The sequence below is a fragment of the Ovis aries genome, chromosome 12 (assembly GCF_016772045.2).
Source record: "Ovis aries strain OAR_USU_Benz2616 breed Rambouillet chromosome 12, ARS-UI_Ramb_v3.0, whole genome shotgun sequence".
In the NCBI taxonomy this organism is placed as follows: Eukaryota; Metazoa; Chordata; class Mammalia; order Artiodactyla; family Bovidae; genus Ovis; species Ovis aries.
Genome location: NC_056065.1, coordinates 51,200,535 through 51,222,812, shown reverse-complemented (window position 1 = coordinate 51,222,812; position 22,278 = coordinate 51,200,535). Strand labels below are relative to the sequence as shown.

Sequence of the window (22,278 nt, the reverse complement as noted above, 5' to 3'; positions counted from 1 at the left end):
TTGTAACATATACAAAAGGAGGAAGAAGAACACTATTATTTATTACTTTATAACTCAGCTGCAGTTTACATCTTGGTATATTTTTTTCCTAAGCTTTTTTCTTATATAGTTAAAATATATCTTTTAAACATGTGCCCTGAACTATAGTAAACAATTTCATCCCTTACTTTGTTTAGTCAAAGTACATTGTCAACATTTTCCCGTAACAGTTCAATTTTTTTTCTTTCATTTTTTTTTTTTGACTGCGCTGCACAGCATGTAAACGTCTTAGTTTCACAACGAGGAATTGAATCTGTGCCCCCTAAGCTCAGGGTCTTAACCACTAGAATGCCAGGGAAGCCCCTCCCATTAACATTCAAATCCTCACAATTTATCATTTTAATGGCCACATAATTTATCATCATATAGATGTATTACATTTACTTCATATTGTATGTATTTATTTAATGCCCTATTGCTGGGCATTTTAGTTGGGGGCATTTGGAACCAGTTTTGAATAACATTTCCATGGATACCTTATACTTAAGGCTTTGTCCCCATTTCTGTTTGTTTTCTTAGGATAAATTCTTAGATATGAAATTGCCAGATTTTTGAGAGGCTTGTAGTAACTGTTGCCAAATTATCTTCCAGAACGGTTGTAAAAGTCAAGCTGACTGTTAACATTGGATAGTATGTGTAGATCACTTGGTATATAGTGCATTTTCAGTTAATAGTAGATACTATTATGAAGCTGTTCAAATTTGATTCTAAGGGTTTTGTGGCTGTTTTATGATCCTTAATGCTAGAAATGTATTGTTATGATACCTGTTGATTGATTGAAGTCGCTCATTCAGAGACCTGGAAACTGTTGACATCCTACTTAAAGGTTCTGGAGTCATATTAATTAGTCTATCACTGAATGTTGGCTAAGATGAGAATTCAATCTCCAGGGTGTCTACGCTGAATTAAGTACTAAGAGTTGTGCCACTTTTGGAGATTAAGGCTTGTAGCTGTATACATTTTTCTGTTGTATGTTCTTACAAATGGCAAAACTTGAATTTTGAGCCTTATAATCTTGGAGCTGCATATTATGAATGGTAGAAAGCATCACCAGTGCCATTATCAAAACTTGTTTTGACTGCTAGAAATTTGAAACCATTTATCTCCTGGAGTCTCATATTAAGTTGAAAAATCATTCAGACTTATTCTGGGACATCAGTTGCAGAATAATTGTTTCTTAGATTCTTAAACCTGTTTTAACAACAATAATAACAACAAAAGTTCTCTGTGGCAGTTATAATTTCAACTGAGCTACTATCTCATCTGTGCCCTTGGACTAGAATGGTATATATCTGCTGCTTTGTCAGTATGAAGAATGCTTACTCCTTACCCACATTCTCCAGTCTAGTGTTTTCAGGAAATTGGAGCAGATAGCAGTCTTCCATATTTCATGTACACGTTTGAGGGTAGTGACTACCTGGATCTTACATTTTTATTGTTAGATTAGGCTACCTGCTTCTTAAAATATGTTGTCCACTGAGGAAAAACTGTTTAGCTGAACAGTGATGGATTGATGTATGGCATCTGTAAAATGGGAATCCGAAGAGTGAGGAGTTGCCAGTGCTCCTTTCTTCCTGTTCAGGGCAAGGGGTGCATTGGACAGTGGACGTGTTTTGATCCCCTGGTGAGTAGAGGCCTTTAGTGGTGCATGTGTCCGCACTCAGTCGTGTCCGACTCTTTGCAACCCCGTGGACTGTAGCCTGCCATATTCCTCTGTCCATGGGATTTCCCAGGCAAGAATTCTGGAGTGGCTGCCGTTTCCTCCTTCAGGAGATCTTCCCAACCAAGGGATCAAACCCGCATCTCCTTTATCTCTGTGTGGGCAGGCAGATTGTTTACCACTGAGCCACCTTCACTGGTGATGGGTGGCTTGATAGCCCTTGGAAAGGTCACCCAGCTAATTCACCAGGCCATGTTGGACTTCTGTTTGGGAAAGTTGTGTGTGGTTCTAGGAAAGAGTGTGGCTGTAAAGTCAGGCAGATGTGGTCCCAGTCCCAGTTCTCTTAATAGCCTTGGAGCGTCAGGTCACTTAACTGTATATCAGATGGGACAGTTAATGTCTGTTTCATAAGATGGTTGTGAGACTTAGACAAGAGAATATGAGGATTAGGTGAAAAACTGTGAGAACCTAGTAAGATGCTGGCTCTGGTAGGAGCTCACCCGGTGATAGCTGTTTGCTGTTTTAAGATGGCTTTCCATGGAGTATTTACAGCCTGAAGAAAATTCAGTCATCTGTGGAATGGAGCATTCAGATTCTCCCAAGTTTCTTTGAGTAGATAAGTAAATGTTCTTTTATAAAAAGTGCACTTAGAACCTGTTGACTGATCACATGTCTCTAAATATACTGGTGGTTGAATTTCTGACCCTGGAAAATTGACTTTCTTACCCAATAGGCCTTAGGCCCTGGTACCTCCTGGTTGCTTCACGAAGTTGAAGCCCCTCTGGTGGAGCTGGCTGCGTAACATTTCTCTTGGTACGCTTCTTGCTGCACACCTCAACCCAGGACACTTGTCACTTCAGATTTGTGGTGGTTTTAAAAGCAGTCCCAGAAGTTATAATATGACTCTCAGATTGTATTGCAAACCATCTGTGTTGATTCTGGTGTACTTTTATTATGAGATACAAGCTTAAGTGGGCTTACCAGGTGGCTCAGTAGTAAGGAATCCACCTCTCAGTGCAGGAGACGAAAGACGTGGGTTCAGTCTCTGGGTCGAGAAGATCCCCTAGAGTAGGAAATGGCATCCTGCTCTAGTGGATAGAGAAGCCTGAGGGCTATGGACACCACTGAGCAACTGAGCACAGTACACAAGGTGCTTATTAAGTCAGGGAGTGTGAATAGGTTGATACAATAACAGTTGCAATCTGTTGTAACATGTTTTAACTTTGCAGATGAGGGTAAGAACTAACAATACTTTTTCTAGTCCTGTACAGAACTTAGAAAATAGAATTCAAGCTACAAACTCTGCAAATCCTTTTTTTTGGCTCAACCCCGGAAGTATTTGATTTTGGAAGTGACTAAATTCAGTTTCTTCTTCTGTTGCTTATGTAAGTGCAGATTCTGAGAGCAGATATGGCAGATCTTTTTTTTTTTTTTTTTTCCATTCAAATCCTCTATTTTTCAGGTTCTGTGTCAGGCAGTTTTGCTGTGAGAGCTATGAGGACATGTGAGGAAACATTGTAAAATGGTAGTATAGCAGAAAGATGGGGAAGGGACAGCTGTGTGTAGGTATGATTATCTAGCCCCAGCTACATGCTTGACAAATGGGAAATGAAGCCCAGACCAGTTGAGTGATGGGAGCCTTATCAGAGTCAGGACAGAACTCAGGTTCCTCAGTTTACCAGTGGCCTCATGCTGCCATCTGTGGGGTCGCACAGAGTCAGACACGACTGAAGTGACTTAGCAGCAGCATGGAAGGTGAATCATTAGCGAGAAAACCAGAGCCTCTGTTTATTCTGAACACCTCTCTACCGAGTAGGTCATAATGCAGGGTAGGCTTTTACGTTCCTTCATGGTAAAATCATAGTGTGTCCATTGTGTGTGTCTTGTTCTTTTCACAGCCCGTTGTTTCATGTTTTTGTGCTCTCAGGCTTTCTCCAGTGTTTGATTGCACATCATACAAATATTTTTATTATTGTACATCCCTGATCCTTTTTTCCATCTGTGTTTAATTGTGCTTTTCTGAATTTCTTCCGCTTTTATCTTCTACTCATAAACATAAGAATGATAAAAATTTGAGGATGATTGAGGAGAAGGAAGAACTTACTATTTAGAACCTCTCAGACTTGGCAAAGTGGGAGAGGATTTAAAGGTGGACACAGGAGGGGTACTTCACAGGTGGTCCAGTGGCTAAGACTCCCAGAGCAGGAGGCCCGACTTCAGTCCTTGGTCAGGGAACTAGATCCTATTGGTGCTGCAACTAAGACCCAGTACAACCGAATAAAAAGAAATGGACACATGGGGATGTCATGTCTTGCAGGTGACTGGAGTTAACGCTGAATCATGTTTTTGAAAGTTGCTAAGGGTAGATCTTAAAAGTTCTCATCACAAGAAAACAATTTTTATAACTCTGTGAGGTTACAGACATTAACAAAATATATGGTGATCATTTTACATTACATATGTATATCAAATTATCATGGTGTACAACCAAAACTAATACAATATTGTATGTCAGTTATATCTCACTAAAACTTGTGGATGGGGAGTAAACATATTATTTAATAGTATTGTAGTTATCCCCAGAACAAATTAGGGAATAATTTTCCCTCTCTGCTAAATATTATATCTAAAATTGTCTACCTCCCTTAGATCCATTTGTCCTTAATTCAGCTAATACTTGGGCATTATTCCTCCACCAGGCCCCTGTTCTAGGCATTTTGGATATGGTGAAAAAAGCAAAGTTCTTGTCCTCAGAGTATCTTACTTTTTCATGGGGCAGAAAGACCATAAAGAAATAAGTATATAATATGGGAAGTGAGGGTGTGTTTTAAGTAGGGTCATTAGGGAAGGACTCTGAAGGGGTAATGTTTGATCAGAAACCTTAAAACAACCTGGGAAAGAACATTCCTCAGGTAAAGAGAACAACAAGTGAAACAGCCTTGAGGGGGAACTTGCCGGTGTTGTTTGAGGAACAGTAATCATGGTATGAGAGGAGGTCGTGGGGGAGCCAGGGACCAAACTGTTTGGGCCTTTACGGGAAGGGTTTTGGCTTTTATTCTAGGTGTGAGGGAAATGGCTGGAGGGTTTGAGCAGGGAGTGACATTCTCCAGTGAAGATGAAAACTGTGGTCTTTCTGTTCTGTGCTTTGTTACTTCTCAGCACTTTATACTGTTCAAATCTTTTCTGGTTGTAGATTGTCTACGCTGAAAGGCCTCTCACAGACAACCACAGATCACTGGCGTCTTACGGCTTAAAGGATGGCGACGTTGTGATTTTACGACAGAAGGAGAATGCAGACCCTCGACCTTCAGTGCAGTTCCCAAGTAAGGCAGCTTGTAATGATTTCACAGCCCTGGCAAGCGTTAGTAGATAGCATAGTTCCAAGTCTTGGATTCGCTTTGGATTCAGACTACAAGGATACAAATCCTGACTGTGCTGCTTGATTGCTGGGTAGCTCACCTGTAAGGTGGGTGCTGTAATTAACCACAACTCCTAGAGTTGATGGGAGAATAATGCACGTGAAACCTTCAGCACAGAGCAAGCCTTCTCGGTAAACGTTAGGTTCTGTTGTCGTCAGCCATCATTTTATCCCGGGGAAGGACTTGAGAGGCCGCAGGTGCCTGTGCTTCATGGCTGACTTTTGCTGCTTTGTGTTTGGCCATCAGTGATAGGCCTTTGCTGAGCATTTTACAGTTAGCCAGCCACTTGCACCCGCATTTCATCCCATAACTGTAATAGGAGAAAAGATATCTGTTGACAGTTTCTTAACCATTAGCAGATGAAGCTCTGATTTTTAAATAATCATTTCCAAAGTTGCATAGCTAGTAAGTGACAGCACAGGATTTAAAACTTGGTGTTTTCCCCATTACTCTGAGCCTTATGAACATTAAGCAGTTGGACCACTAAGTTCTGTTTTTTTCCCACCAGCTTTGTTAATCATGAAAAAGAAACTGTTACTTGTTTTAGACACTACATCTAGAATCTGTGCATTGAGAATTAGGAAGTTTCCATGTCCTTTAAATAGTGTGCAGTTGTGTGTGTATCTGTGCATTTGATGAGGAGATGGTCCATAGCTTGCTTCAGATTCTCAAAGTTTAGGTGTCTGGGTGATGAAAAACTCCAGTTTAGAACACAGTGCTTCCATCCAGCCTGAAACTGGAGCTATGAGAGACCATCAAGTCCTGTTCCTTTCATTTCTGAATTGTGTTATTCCCTGGGGGTTACTGTTAAACTTTAGAAAGAGAAGTGATTGAGATACGCCTGTCAATCAAACCCAAATCTTCCTCTGGTCAGTTTGGAGAAATTGTTAGTTCTGGAGATTCACTGTTTTGGTTTTTTTTTTTTTTCCCTGACTGTGCCACAGGATCAAGAGAAGCCACTAGATGGGGGAGGGGAGGCAGTCTGGTCTATAACGTAGACAGGTTTTTTCAAAATTATTAGGAAGTGAGTGGACTCTCGAGATAACAGAGTTGAGATGAAAATTTCTCAGCCCATAAGGAGGACCCACCCAACCATATATGTTTTGCTGGTTGACCTAGATTAGCTACTGCACAAACATCATCTTACTTCACTTTTTTCATTGGCTTAGAGTTCATGTGCATATATACATACACGCACACACACTGCCCACTGAGGTTTCTTTGACAAAAAGTGCCTAGTTGAACCCATGCTAAGAGGCTGAAACTTCATGCATGGGTGTAAGCATTCCCTTTTTCTAGTTGCGGTCCAGAAGTCTTCAGGACAGCCCCAGGCTTGGAACAGGTACAGTCATCAGATAAAATTTAGGGTTAAAGAAATGTGGGTTCACTCAGTCTTAGCCCATCATTCTGGCTACATACTTGGGTTCTGTGTTTGTTTTCTTTTCCCTATTTAATAATACAGCTCTTTTTTTTTTTTTCCCCAATAGCAGCTGTATTGAGATATCATTCACTACCACACAGTTCACGGGTGTAAAGGGTGCAATTCATGATTTTTAGTATATTCAGAATTATGCATCCATCACTATGATCAGTTTTAGCACATTTTCATCATCTTTACAAAAAACTGTGTACCCATTAGCAGTCATTCCCCATCTGCCTTCACACATCCTGGCCCTCAGCACCCATCAATCTACCTTCTGTCTCTGTATTTTCCTATTCTGGACATTTCACACAATATGTGGGTCCTTTGGATAAAGCTCCCTTTTATTTTTCTTTCATTTTAATAAGGTCAGCTCACCCTGGAGTATGGAACCTGGGATGTGGGCTGTGAACCTGTGAAATCTTTTGGTGTGCTCAGCACTGAGAACCTTTGCGGTTCCTCTTCTTTTTTTCTCTTCTGTGAAATGATTACACCCACTGGCTCCCCAGGGTACGACAAGAGTTAGCAGTGATGCACAGATGAAAGCATAAATTCAAAGCACTAATATGTGTAGCACACACTTGTAGAAGTTCGCATCTAACATTCATTTGATATATATAGTATTCTTTACCCAGGATGTCAGGGCTTTTTGAAGCAATGTCAAAGCAGACTAGGATTTTTCTTAAGACCTGAGAGCTGAAGAGCATTCAGATTTGTGTGGCTATATTTGAGACTGACTTTGATTTTTTATTTTTTTTATTTTTGTTTTAATACATGAGTAAGTAAAAACTTACTATCCTGGGATATTTTTTATCAACCCCAAATTTGAGATTATTACCATTGTCTCCTTATCCCTACCGCCTCCCAAACCCCTGTTTTTCTCTTTCTATTCTTTCCTACCTGTTCACTCTTGGACTGCAGTGTTTATATTCAAAGTCAGCATGAGAAATAACCAGGGAAAGGGCATTCAGAATGTCTGTGGTTACCATCTACTACTAATACATACCACGTATTTGCAAATTGGCTGCTTCCTTCAAATACTTGTTCTTATGGAGTCATTTGAAGTAAACTTTGAATCAATTCTCCCCAACAGACTTACCCCGAATAGACTTCCGTAGCATAGCTGTGCCTGGCACGTCAAACACCCGGCAGCGCCAGCCACCAGGAGTGCAGCAGTCCCACTCAGCTCCTGGAGAAATAGCTTCATCTCCTCAGGGCTTGGACAATCCAGCCTTGCTCCGAGACATGTTGCTGGCCAACCCCCATGAGCTGTCCTTGCTGAAGGAACGCAATCCACCCTTGGCAGACGCTCTGCTCAGTGGAGATCTTGGTAAGCTTATAAAATTGGAAGGCCATCAAGCTGACCTGAGGCGAATAGTTTCACAGCAAATGGGGAGAAATTCAGGCAACTGGTGTGTTCAGCCCACTGAGTCACATGACTTCTTGAACATATCAGTTGGTCTGTGAGAGGTAAACTAGTGCTGATGTCAAAGACTGGTTAGTTGGCAATAGTGACAGAACTTTAGGGATCTCTAGAATTCTGAAACCCCACTCAACCAGTCCCCTTTGCTCCTCTTTTTTTTTTCCCCCCCTAATTATTTCAGCAGCATATAACCCAGGTACAGATCTTTTTTAATTGAAGAATAAGTGACTTACAATATTGCTTTAGTTTCAGGTGTACAGCATAGTGATTCAAGAGATTTTAGTTTGTTTTTGTATGGGTTTTTTGTTTGTTTGTTTGCAGACACTATTTTTAATAGCCAGGTACTGGTATTTCAGTCTGTTTTCTTAGACCCTCAGTTAAAGAGAATACCAGTTAACCAGCTGATGCCAGATGAAATGATTTTAGTTCCAGGAAAACAGGTCCAGTGCATCAGCCTGTATGGCAGAATGCAACCCCTTTATTCCCATTCACCCCAAATTTAACGATAGTGGGGCTGTCACCAACTGTCCAAAAGTTTATTTGGAGCTGTATTTGAGCCATTCTTGTATTTAACAGAACATTCATTTTTAGTCATCTTTATGACAGTTTTCTCTGTAGATTTCTCCAGTTTTACTTCTGGGTTTGTGAAACCCTACTGATTAAATTTTAGAACAAACAGACACTTAATGACTCATTCCTCAATAACCATTTTTAAAGTTTAGGTAATATTTCCCTAGAAAGAAATACTTAGATTTTAAGCATTCAGTTGATTGAGTTTTGACAAATTAATGTAACCAGCACCCTAGTCAAAATGTAAAACATTCTGTCACTCCTGAAAGCTCCATTATGTTTTCTTCTAAGTCAGTTTCCACCCCTTATCGGCTCCCTCTATTCTGGTACTTATCATGGGTCAGTTTTTGCCTACTTTTTGTTTTGATATAAATGGAATCATATCTTATGTTCTTCCTTGTGTCAAGTTTCTTTCACTCAACTTGGTGTATTTTAGATTCATCCATGCTGTGTGTATTAGTTCATATGACCATTATCTTGGTTTCTTTAATTTCTTTTGCAGCATATCTAATTGCCAAAGACCATGATGATGGCACTTGTACATTTATGCATTTGAATGTACTCACATCTAAGAAATATCAAATAAAGGTGGTTCTTGTAACATACATCTTATCGCAAGCAGTGTTTTCTCTTTACTGATTTTTCTGCTTAGAATCCATCAGGTAATACAGATAGGCTAACAGTAGTTTGCTTATAACTTATCTGCTCTAAAGCAGAGAGTATTGTAAAGGAGGCAAAACTAGAAAAGGAAGAGAGGGACGGTAATGCTCTATTTTATTTCTAGCTAATAGGATAATAAAAGTGGAGAGAGGGGAGGGGAGGGTCATCTGTCTGCCACACTGAGGGTTATTCTCCACTGATTTAAATTGAAAAGTCATCATCTCTGAGATGGTGTTTGCAAATGCTTTATTTCTTTACACTAAATTTAGGTAAAAAAGTAATCTTTGCCTCCAAGAATAGACAGTAAATGTTAATTGCTCATCTTAAATGATTTTTAGCCATCCTTTCTGCATCTTTTACAGTTGTATCTTGAGAAATTGTTTGATGTGGAAAAGTACTAATAAAGAAAATATAATGATTCTTAAGATCACCACCACCACCCCCACCCCATTCTTGCAGAGAGATTTTCTAGGGTCCTGGTGGAGCAGCAACAGGACCGAGCCCGGAGAGAGCAAGAAAGGATTCGTCTCTTTTCTGCGGACCCTTTTGATCTTGAAGCTCAGGCAAAGATAGAAGAAGATATAAGGTAATAACTCCTTCGCCCAAAGAGCAAGATTTAGAGGATCCAGATTTCCCAAACTGCAGGTGATCTTATATTCTTTGGGCATCTGCTTTGAAGTGGATTCCTTATTTTGCGTTTATGTAAAACCTACTGAAACACTAGGTTCAGTCTTCTGGTTTATTCTCTCTTCTGTTTTCCTCACATTTTGATTCAACATTACAAAGGTGCAGCTACCTAACTTAATGACTTTCTCTTCTAAAATTTTAAAAAAGATTCCGTGACTTGGAGACTTTCCTAGAGGTCCCGTGGTTAAGACCCAGCACTTCCGCCACAGGAGGCACAGGTTTACTCCCTGGTCGAGGAACTAAGATCTTGCATGCTACATGCAGCACTGAAAGTATAAAAAAAGACTCCCCAACTAACCCACAGCATGTTATTACGGCAGCTCCAGGTTGATGCTCCCAGGGCTGAGCAGAAGTCCCCAGTTTGGTGAGATTAGTGGGCTAGCTACTCAAGCTCATTGGGTGCTCCTCAAACACAACACGCAAGCTCTGATTAAATCCAGGACTTGGACGTGATTGGATTAGAGAGAGCTGTGCAAAGAGGAACCTTACTGTCCTGCGTCTTCTTTCCTTCCACAGTTCTCCTGCTGGCCTCAGCAGGTAAAATGGCAGTAGGACTCGTCTCCAGCTCCAGATTCTCGGATGCTGTGGTTCTAATCTGGGGCAACATTAAAGTCACAGGAGAGGTTCTTAAAAACGCAGGTGCTGGGCTTTACTCCCTAATCTGATGAATCAGCATCTTAAGATGTGGGACCTAAAAAGGCCCAAGGATGCTAACGCCCGCCTTGGTCCCCTTCCTGATCTCAAGCAGGATGCAGTTCAGTCAGTCCCTTCGAATTAAAGAACAGCTGCTTTCTCCCATCCCAGATTCAGTTTTTATTGCTAATTGAAGGCCATAGTATGACTAAGAACAGTGTAACTGTAACAGGACTACTGTTAAGGGGCCCGATCATCATCTTTGGTTACTTAAAAGAAGCCTGACTTGGTCATTGTCAGCTTGGAAGTCAAATAAAGGTTTTCTTTTTTCTCTGAGTACCTTTGAAATCAAAGAAATGTAAATATGCCAGAATCAGTTGACAGCCCTAAGCCATTCCCTTGTGTTCTTGTTTGTGTAAGCGTTCCCATTAATTGCACGAATTAAATCTGTGCAGAGAAATGGCGAGATAGTTATGTTTTCTGAACTAGACCACATTGCAGCTGTAAGGAAACCTGACATAACTCCTCTCGGGGACAGTTGCATTCAAGCCAGGAAAGTGGGGGTGAGGGCAGAGAGCAAGGAGCATCATAGCCAAACCATGGAATGGAACTGTTGGAAGAGAAGTGAAATGAGGCACATTCATACGGCTCATGTTTCTTCCCAGGGGGAGGTAGAGGAACTGAGACCAAGCATGTATTCTTTTAAAGGAGAAAACCTTGTGTACGTGAAGTGACACAGAGCCTAGGGTAGCCAAAGTAACGAGTATTATTTCAGGCAGTTTTTTTGTTGAAAGTTACCTTGGTTGGAGTCAATGTAAAGTTAGGAGTGCACAATTAATTTTAGGGGTTTTTTTTTGTTTGGTTGGTTTTTCTAAATCGGGGTATAATTACAATGTTGTGTTAGTTTCCACTGTACAGCGAAGCGAATCAGTTGTATGTATGCATGTATCCCTTCCCTCGTTGGACCTCCCTCCCTCCTACCCTTCCCTCCCCTCTCGGTCACCACAGAGCACTGAGCTGAGCTCCCTGCGCTACATAGCAGGTTTCCAGCAGGTTCCCACTAGCTGTATGTTTTACACATGGCAGTACACAGATGTCAGTCCCAGTTCCTCCCACCCTGCCCTTCCCCTGCTGTGTCTACATGCTCATTCTCTACATCTGTGTCTCTATTCTTGCCCTGCAAATAGGTTCATCTGTACCATTTTTCTGAATTTCACATATATGTATCAATAAGATAATAAATATAGTTATGTGACCTAGGAGAAAAGCTATGTAACTGTATTAAATGCCTATGGCAGTTTAACTTGGTGTGCTACACCAGTGGTTACGCAGGGTACGTGTACATTGAGGTATATAGTAGCTTTCCTATTTGTCTGACTAAACAAGTTTACCTTGACTTTCTGAGAAGTTTAATATTTTATTTCAGACTGTCTGGTAAAACCGTCAGTGGAATTAAGCTAGAGTATTATTTCAAAAGGGACGAGCGCTGCAGTCTAGAACGTGCACGCGTGCTCAGTCACTTGGTCGAGTCTGACTTGTGTGAACACATGGACTATAGCCGGCCAGGCTCCTCTGTCCATGGCATTTCCCAGGCAAGAATACTGGAGCGAGTTGCTGTTCCCTCCTCCAGGGAATCTTCCCGACCCCAGGATCGAACCCTTGTCTTCGGTGGCTCATGCATTGGCTGGTGTTTTCTTTACCACTGAGCCCCCTGGGAAGCACAGTCAAGAATAGAGGTCAGCAAACTTTTTCCATGAGGAGCCAGATAGCAAGTATTTTAGGCTTTGCAGCCCATGCAGTCTCTGTCAGGAATACGCAGTTCTGCCAGTGCAGTATGAAAGGAGCTGTGCATAATAGGACAGTATGTAAATAAATAGTGTGATTGTGTTCCCACAAAGACAGGAGGCTGGGGACTTCCCTGGTGGTCCAGTGGTTAAGACTTCGCCTTCCCATGCAGGGGGTGCAGGTTCAGTCCCTGGTTAGGAAGCTAAGATCCCACATGCCTCGGGGTCAAAAAAATGAAACATAAAACAGAGGCAGTGTTGTAGCAAATTCAATAAAAAACACTTTAAAAATGATCCACATCAAAAAACTTAAAAAAAAAAAAAGCTGGGAATGAAGACCTTAGATGTTAGAGTAAGCTGGAACTCCTTCTTATGTACTTTTCTCATGTTAGAATGCATTCCATTTTTGAAGAAATGTTTTGATGGACTAGGTGAAATATGATTTATACAGGTGTGTGTAGTTTTCTAACAGGTACCCAAGTAGGTAGATATTTTTGAGCATCTGCCCCTAGCATTGTATGCTAGATGCGTTATACCTCTCAGCAGTCCCACAATAGAAATCTTTGTCCTCGTTTCACGGATTAGAAACCCAGACTTGGAAATTAAGCAGCAGATGTAATTCAGGCAGTTGACACACCTGTATATTATATTTGTAAACTATTTTTAATGCAGTGGATGTAGGAAATGTACCCAGATACCCAGTAAACCCTCAGTTCAAATTGGAACATTGGTAAAAATTCTAACCTACAGGATGAAGCAGGTTGTGACCCTTGCTTACCAGTTTATTTTCCTGTTTCTGAACTTGTAAAGGGAACAGAATTGTTTTTATGTGAAGGTAATTTGTATGCCTTTAGATTTTCTGCCAATGATGTATCTCACTTCGTCCTACTAGATCACATATTTCAGGGTAAAGCACCAGTTGTCATTTCCGTGACTCAGCCGCTATAGTTGGAGCATATGACATGTACAAATGCTTTTAATACTGTGACTTTGAAACAGATTTGTCTTCACGGAAACAATGCAATTAGTATACCTGGTTTTGATTTGTTATAGGCAACAGAACATTGAGGAAAACATGACAATAGCCATGGAAGAGGCTCCAGAAAGTTTTGGCCAAGTAGTGATGCTTTATATCAACTGCAAAGTGAATGGACACCCTGTGAAAGCCTTTGTTGACTCAGGTGCCATCTCTGTCTTTTGTTTCTTTGTCTCTACATCCAGCGTTCTGACCAGACACAGGGAGAAGGGGAGACTGGTGTCTGTGTTCCTTTGGACACCTAACTAACAAGCCCAAGGGCTTTTGTTTCACTTGCCAATTTCTTCTTTGTAGTAGGTTTTTCTTTAATTATTTCTTAACCAGTTTTGTATTTTGCAGTGCCTTCTTCATCTTCCTACCTTCCCGTACTTGGCATCCTAATTTGTAGGATGCCTCTGTAAAAAATTGGGGGGTAACCGGGTTTAAAATAAGGAACTATAAGGAGGTATGTAGAAGTCAAACAGATATTTGAGCTTAGTCTGTGTGCCAACACTTTACTGTGAGTTGTGAGGAAAGTAAGGGTGTATGGGGCGTGGCTCTTTCCCTTAAAGATCTTAATAGCCAGGTCAGGAGCAAAGAGTTCCCCACATGAGGATTCAGGTAATGCCTGTACTAAGTGGCACCTTTTCTCTCAGTAACAACTCACTGCTCTCTCGTAAGACCACACGGGGCAGCACCGTGTGTGTGTCCGGTGGTCTTCTGCCCTCATTCTGTGAGAGAGGCTGTGTTCCCAGCATAGTAAAAACCCCTGCGCAAGTAGGCTTTCCTCCACTTGTTCATCCACAGAATATCTGAATGCGTGCTAGGTTTCAGATGCATACCTTCCTGGGAGGAGTGCATCTGCTGATTATTCAGTTTTTAAAATGTTTATGAAGTGCTGAGTGCTTGGGGGTAAGACTGGAGTTTCATAGGGCTCCTATGAGTGAGGGACAAATTCCTAAGGGGCCCTGAGATGACACTTGGCATTTATTGAGCCCCTACGATGTGCCAAGCACTATGCTGGGTGCTTAATGTATATCATCTTCCATTTTGTTTAATCCTCAGTACACCTATGAACTATGTTCTGTTACCCCTGTTTTATAGATGAGGAAACTTGTAGACATAGACAGGTGAAGCCAGTCTTCCAGGTGTACACAGTTCATGAGTAATAGGCTTTGGGTAAAGCCCCAGATCTACCTGAAGCCAGAACTCTTAACCACTGTGCAAAAATTGAGTGCATCTTAGATGAACATAAAGACCACATTCTCACTCTAACTGAGGTGCTCAGGTGTTGCTTCTCCAAAGAGAGACCCTTTGAACTGAGCTGTTTCCATGGGTAGAGAGAGGATCGGGGCTTTGACCTGAGCCTCGAGAAAAGGCAGGAGAGCGGTGAAAGGGACCCTTGTCATTTTGAGTTTGCAGACTTTACATCAGTAACCAGCTTTTGTGGAGTGAGGAAGGAGGTAAAAAAAAGAATTGCCTTCCTAAAATGCCTTTCCCTTCATTATTTCTGGACCTTCTTGATGCTAACATTCCTCGAATGCCAAAGAACTTTTAAGTGCCCATAAAGTATAAGTTATCTTAAGTAATATGAACAGAAAGTGTTAGAATTGAGTGAGAGGAGAGATCACTGGGACAGGACAGTCAGCTGGGGAGGTGGGTCTTGAGCTGGGCCTTAAAGCCTCAGTGGAATTCAGAGGAAGTGAAAGGAGAGGAGAGGGCACTGCACAGGAGGGTCAGAGTGAGTAAGAGGCAGAGGAGACACATTCCTCCTGGTAGCGTGGAAGGTTTAGGAGTCAGCTGTAAGGCTGGTGTCTGAATCTGTCCAGGCTGCTGTAACAGATACTGTAGATGGGGTGGCTTGTAAACAACACCGATTTATATCTCAGTTCTGGAGGCTGAGAGGTTTGGCTGGCAGATATCGTGCCTGATTCCTAGTTCATAGATGACCATCTTATCCCCGTGTCCTCACATGGTGGAAGGGGACAAGTGAACTCTCTGGGGGCTCCTTTAAAAAGGCACTGAATCCCATTCATGAGGACTCCACACTCATGACCTAATCACCTCCCAAAGCCCTACTTGCTAATATGGTCACACTGGGAATTAGGTTTTAACATGAGTTTTGGAAGAAGGCATTCAATCTGTAGCAGCTCGAAATGATTGGACCAGGGTAGGGTGGGATCTTAAGGCTGTGGTGATGTGGTTTAAAGCTGTTGTTTTAAAGACCTTTGAGCAGATGAATAAGTGATCTGGAGGAGGTAGTGTTTTAAGAAGATTGAAGGAGGTGACAGTTCTGGAGTATTCTATACCCCTCAGGATCAGAACTATTTCCTTGCTTTAAATTATACCCTTACAGAGTGATTTGGAAACCAGAGAAATTGTCCACTAGCTAGAGGGCTAGAGTGTGAGCTAGGGTGATGGCTGTGGTTAGAAGAAGAAAGGTCAGAAATTGCCCAGAATTTATTAACAGGGCTGGAGCTCAGTTTGAGAGTGGGGAGAAGACTGTAAGAAGAGGGGTTGAAAGCGAACAGTGCCTGCATTTTATAGTCATAAGAAAAAGAATTCCATTGCCAAGGAGAGAAGTCCAAAGAGAGAAGTATTTGGGGAGAAAGGATTATACCTAGCGGTTTTGTGAAAGACAGGTCCACCACTCGGGGAGGGGAACTAGGTTCCCTGGGAGAGACTAGAACCCTAGAGAAAGATGAGAGAAGTGTCTGTGTTCTGCTCAGGCTCGCTCCAGCCCCCAGCTGTGTGGATGAGTGTATAGCCAGGAGAGAAGAGAAAAGGCCTCAATGCCCTCTTCCTCATGGGAAAGAGGGTCTAATTGTTGGAGCAGAGAATGGAGAGTTCATGAGAGACTACATGATTTATTTTTTAACTGGTCAATTAGAGTGTCCCAGAGTTTGAAATAAAAATAACTTGGTAAGATGTTTAGAGATACTCAGTGAAAACTGATCCAAGCGTGCAGCCAGTGCTTGAGTGTTTCCATCTGTAGACATAGTCTGACTTTTTGGAAATCCTTTCCACGTATATTTGGTTTCTGTTTTTAAAGTTTAAAAATGTCATGTAATTATTATATTTAAACAATACTGTTTCCCTCAACAGCAAGTTTCCACACCATGTTTCAGATGACAGTGTGAAACTGAAAGTTGAACTAAGTGTGGCACGAAGCCTGCTAGGTAGGAAGGATTTCATACTAACAGAAGCCTGGGAGTAGGCCTGCTTTCTGCCCTCTTCTTAGTGCTGTGTTTTTTCATCTTGCCACACATGAGGATTTGGTCTTTCTTATCTGATGTTTTCCCCCTCCTCCAGGTGCCCAGATGACTATTATGAGCCAAGCTTGTGCAGAAAGGTGTAATATAATGAGGCTGGTAGACCGTCGGTGGGCAGGAATCGCCAAAGGAGTGGGCACTCAGAAGATCATTGGAAGGGTACATCTAGGTGAGTGAAGGGTGCTGGGGGTCTTTGTAGTGTAATAGACTTTAAAAATTCCTTTTGGACAGGGGCATCTGATCCAGCACGCCTAATCCTTAGAAATTTTAGATCCTGTATGTTACTGAATTATATATGTAACATCAGTTCAGCTGGTTACAAAAAAGAAACCACTAATCCCCTATGTACTACTTTTATTTCCTGCTCTTCAGAGATAATCCCTTTCCACTGTTTTAGCTGATTTCTTTCGGTGGTTACCTGCATTTTTCTAAATAACATGATTTCAGTGCTATATTGACATGACTATGTAAGTACCATTGAGAGCTAAGCCATTTAATTGAAAAAGATTGTTTTTCCTTTCATGTCGAGTGTATTTTCTCAGAATTAGTAGTTGTCCTGCCTGTGAGTGTGTGTCATTGGTTTTTTTATGTGTTACTCATCCCTAAACACTTACTAGTGTGTAAATCTCCTTTATATATGTCATCCTATTGAAGAGGTTTCTTTCAGCCTAGCCTGGTGGTTCAGGGCTGTTTCATAGCTGCTGTTTTGGAATCTGGGTCCTGAAGGGTACCTTTTGCTTCAGTCTTAACCCTGGATAATATGGATCCCATACTTTTTTTTTTTTTTTTTGGCACACCTCAGTTTATTAAAGTACATCTTCCAATAACTTCCTGAGAAAAAGTACACAGGAATAAAGTGGATCCTTAAATATCAGAGCATTATCTTTCTCTACATTCTACCAGGCTAAGTTGGAAATCACTTCCCTTCATGATTTTTATCAGAGTTGCTTTGGAGAAGCTGGCTGCTATTCTAACTCTTGGTCATCTACATGTGAGATTTCTCTTCCATTTCTGAAGCTTATAGATCTTCTCTTTGACCTCAGTGTTTTAAAATTTCACAATGATGTACTTGGGTGTAGATCTCTTTTCATCTACTGCACTAGACAACCTTTCAGTCTGGAAAAATGGTTCTGATAATGATTTCCTCCCCTCTGGGATGTCTGATACTCAAGTAGAATAATCTACTATCATGGACTTGTCCTCTAGTTTTATTTTCTTTCATTGTGTTCGGAGAAAGAAAACCAGATTTCTTCAACTTTGCCTTCTAACCTTTATGTTTGGTATAGTTTTCTTTCATGTTAGATGGTTTTCTCAATCTCTGGTGATTCTTGGCATCTGCTCATGTTGAACAATGAGACACCAGAAGGCTGTTTGGAAGATTAGTTGGGTGGGCAGCCCTGGTGATTGTGGGTAATCTGTAAATTGGGGTGGAGAAAAAGGCTAATCTCAGTAAGGTCCCACTTAACCCGCCCCCTCCCCACCCACCTCAGTTTTCAGTTTGGTTCTTGTTGTATCTCTGTCTTCCTCTATGCCCACTTCTATTACAGGAGCCTCTGGTTCACCCTTAAGAAAATAAACCTCCAGTCCACTATTGAGGGGAGGTGATAGTCACCTGGCTGAACAGCATGTGGGAGGGGAGCCCCAAGGTCCATCTGTACTGCCATAGACCTGCAGCCAGTGCTCCTGCTTGGGGCTCACTCCACCCCTGTTGGCAGAGGTATTTGTTTCAACCAGCTCATCAGCTTCTTAAGAGTTCTGTGATGTTAGAAAGGGTTGCTTCTTGGTTTCTTACTGTAATCTGCTGTCTAGTTCCAGAATTGCGTTTCAGTCGTCTCTCCCATTGTGTTTGGCTTAAGTGATTTGTGGCTTTAAAAAGAAAAAAAAATGACTTTTTATTGTGGCTTTTTTTAGGAGTAAATTGAGTTAAGTAAGTTGTGTTCAGTCCTTTGTCTTTAATCAGAATTGTTCTTTTTTTTGTTGTTTATTTCTTTTTGTTATCCATGTAAATACTCATTATAGAGAATTTCAAAGCGTAGATGTAAAAAGAAGTGAAAAATAATTCTTTTAGGTGAGACTTGGTAGGAGCATCCAGACATAACTCTTTATGGCATCTTTTTCTTGTAAACGGTGATGATGTAATATGTAGAATTTTATACTTCCTTTTTAGAAAAAGTAGCATTTTCCAAATGCCAGTATAAATTTCATAAGCATCATTTAAATAAATGCATAGGATTCTGTTGTATGGGTTTAGTGGTCAGTCTTTGGAGTAGATTTTTCCCCTAATACTTTGTCATCGTAACATGGACATGTGTTTTTGTTTGGTTTTGATCCCCCCGCCCTCCTCAGTTAAGATTTCCCCTCAGTGAAACTACTGAATTCAAGATTGTGAATACCTTTTCAGGCTCTTGATGTTGTTAACTGTTATCAATCTGATTTCTCCAGCACTGATTGAATATCCATCTTAATATCCTTATACAATCAAGTATTATTAGTTTTTGTAGATAAACAAGTAGTTTTTTATTTTAACTGTAAGTTACTTTTCTTTCATTGCAAGTGATAGTTTTTCTACCCTTTTTCCTTTTCATATTTCTCTTTCATATTTCCTATTTTAATACATTTGTCTATTAGTCTCCATGTTTTCTATTATTGATTTCTATAGAATAAGTATAGTTTAATACCTTACTCTTCTATATTTTTTTACACACAGTAGGACTGAAATTGGGGAAGAATACCAGAAACCAGTTGCTTCAGAGTCTGAATTCTTATTATTTTTATGGTCTTTAGTGAGGAGATAACAAGGGACAAAATAAGTACCAATCCTTGTGTCCTTTTGGTTGAAAAACTTGTACCGTTTTGCAACTTTGGCTATGATAGGTGTCAAAAAAACCTTATAACAATAAGGGAAGTCAAATAAAGGAAAGATACAACATGGACAGGAAGGTTCAATGTGTTGAAGGTGGTACTTCTCCATTTGTCAACAGAAACATTGTAATACATTCAAAACTCCAATAAATTGTTCTTTTGTGTGTGTATGAGACTTGATGTGTTAATTTTAAATTTTATGTAGGCCCTTTGTGGCAGGAGTAGTCAAGATACACTGGAATAACTTCCCCTGCTAGATATCATTATTATACCTAGTATTATTATTTAACTTACGTGTTGAGTATATCATATGAAATGGTGGGCTGGATGAAGCACGAGCTGGAATCCAGATTCCCAGGAGAAATACCAATAACTTTAGTCATATGCAAATAACACGACCCTAATGTTAGAAAGCGAAGTGGAACTAAAGAGCCTCTTGATGAAAGTGAAAGAAGAGAGTGAAAAGACAGTCTTAAAACTCAACATTCAAAAAATGAAGATCATGGCATCCAGTCCCATCACTTCATGGCAAATAGGTGGGGAGACAATGACAGACTTTATTTTCTTGGGCTCCAAAATCACTGCAGATGGTGACTGCAGCCATGAAATTAAAAGACACTTGCTCCTTGGAAGAAAAACCGTGACTAACCTAGACAGCATATTAAAAAAGCAGAGAGATTACTTTGCCGACAAAGGTCCATCTAGTCAAAGCTATGGTTTTTGCAGTAGTCATGTATGGATGTGAGAGTTGGACCATAAAGAACGCTGAGCACCGAAGAGTTGTTGCTTTTGAATTGTGGTATTGGAGAAGACTCTCAAGAGTCCCTTGGACTGCAAGGAGATCCAACCAGTCAACCCTACAGGAAATCAATCCTAAATATTCATTGGAAGGACTGATGCTGAAGCTGAAGCTCCAGTACTCTGGCCACCTGATGTGAAGAGCTGACTCATTAAAAAAGACCCTGATGCTGGGAAAGATTGAAGGCAGGAGGAGAAGGGGACGACAGAGCATGAGATGGTTGGATGACACCACCAACATGACGGACATGAGTTTGAGTAAGCTCCAGGAGATAGTGAAGGACAGGGAAGCCTGGCATGTTGCAATCATGGGGTCCCAAAGAGTCAGACATGACTGAACGACTGAACAGTTAGATATAAAGACCAAAAGACTAGAACAGGAACAGACCCATGCTTATGTGAACCTTGATAAATGACAGGAAATCTTATGGAGCAGTGGGGAGGTACCTGGAAATGTGCTCAGAGAATTGAGGATCTGTGTAGAAAAAGGGACAATTGACAATTGGACCCTGTCTCACATAACATACAAAAATCAACTCAAGGTTGACTAAAGGCCTGGATGTGTGAGGCAACATTGAAGCCTTTAGAGGAAAATATAGGGGAATGTTTTATGTAGGGAAGGGTTTCTTTAAAAGATAAGGAAATTATTTGATAAATATAGCCAATTAAGACTGAGAACTTTTCATCAAACACAAAGAAAATGAACAAACTAGGAATGAACTTAGTGACATACATAACTAATAAAAGATTCATATTTAGAATTATGCATATTCTGTGTGTTTATATATCCTCCAACTCAGAGTGTTATATAAAAAATTACAGAAACATTTGAATAAACACTTTAAGAGGAAACTCAAATGGTTAGTAAGTGTGTAAAAATGGCTTCATCTCATTAATCAGGGAAATAGAGAATTATTGCCATATTTTAGATCGAATAATATTGAATGTTGGGAGAAGGTGGAACAGTGGCACCTTTCTAAAAACCACTGGAAACATTTTGGAAAATAATTCAATATCAAGTAGAGCTGAGCCTAATCTATCCCCTAAAACCCTGTATGTTTTTAAGAGTATACCATTGAGATGCTCATGGCATGCCAGGAGACAAGCACAAGAATACTTAGGTTAGCATTGCTTACAGCAGCAGAAACTGGAAGCAGCCTGGAAGTTCCATAGCACCAAAATGGATAAATCAGTGCTGGGGTCTTAGACATTACAGTGCTTACTCTTGCTTACTCTTAGAGGTAGGGTAAGTGAAAGGAATATAGTCACATGCATCCACAGGAATAAAGTATCTCAAAATATCTTTTGAGAAGAAGCGAGTCATAGTTTAAAACCACAAAACTAACCAAAATGTTGCTTAGACATCATACAAAATAGTAAGGACTATTAAAAAAAAAAAGCAGGGAATGTTTAACGTAAAAACAAGGATAGGTGGAAGGGTTGGAGGAGGAAAAGAATAGGCTGTGAACTCCTTAGTTTTCTGTTTCTCAACCTGGGAAATAGATGCATGGATATTTGTTTTATTAGGCTTTGTACTATATGTATCTCACATACTTCTCTGTTCATAAGATATGTGTACACACATCTTAAATGTGTACACATATCTTAGTTGCTCAGTTGTGTTCAACTCTCTGTGACTCCCTGGACTGTATCCCTTCAGGCTCTTTGTCTATGGGACTTTTCAGGCACGACGACTGGAGGGGGTTGCCATTTCCTCCTCCAGGGGATCTTCCCAACCCAGGGATGGAACCCACATCTCTTGCATTGACAGGGTGATTCTTCACTACTGAGCCACCTGGGTTTCCCAATATAGAGTTAATAGCAAAGTGATTTTCTTAAAAGATCCTATATATAAAATATGAGGAGTAATTGAGGAAGGGAGGCAATGTAGGAGACTTCAAGCAAAGAAACTTGATATAACAAGTGGTAGTAAAATTGGGGGAATTTGTCTTGATCTTTCTTCTTTTTAAAGATAGATTGATTGATTGATTTATGGCTGCTCTGGGTCTTGGTTGCTGTTGGCAGGCTTTCTCTGG

The 22,278-nt window shown here is 40.7% G+C and overlaps 1 protein-coding gene across 9 annotated transcripts in view; it reads left to right on the top strand.

Annotated features, from left to right (window-relative positions):
- The window catches only part of DDI2 (DNA damage inducible 1 homolog 2), a 43,191-nt gene that overhangs the window by 3,700 nt on the left and 17,213 nt on the right, over positions 1-22,278 (top strand). For 6 of the 9 annotated variants that reach the window (XM_060396589.1, XM_012187475.5, XM_060396590.1 and 3 more), the window contains exons 2-6: positions 4,893-5,022; positions 7,632-7,868; positions 9,651-9,777; positions 13,349-13,476; positions 16,623-16,751. In XM_060396589.1, coding sequence (XP_060252572.1) covers positions 7,784-7,868; positions 9,651-9,777; positions 13,349-13,476; positions 16,623-16,751 — 469 coding nt within the window. In that variant the 5' untranslated portion in view covers positions 4,893-5,022; positions 7,632-7,783. The remainder of the gene's footprint in view (positions 1-4,892; positions 5,023-7,631; positions 7,869-9,650; positions 9,778-13,348; positions 13,477-16,622; positions 16,752-22,278) is intronic. The other 3 variants (XM_060396591.1, XM_042257434.2, XM_060396592.1) reach the window with 2 other exon arrangements.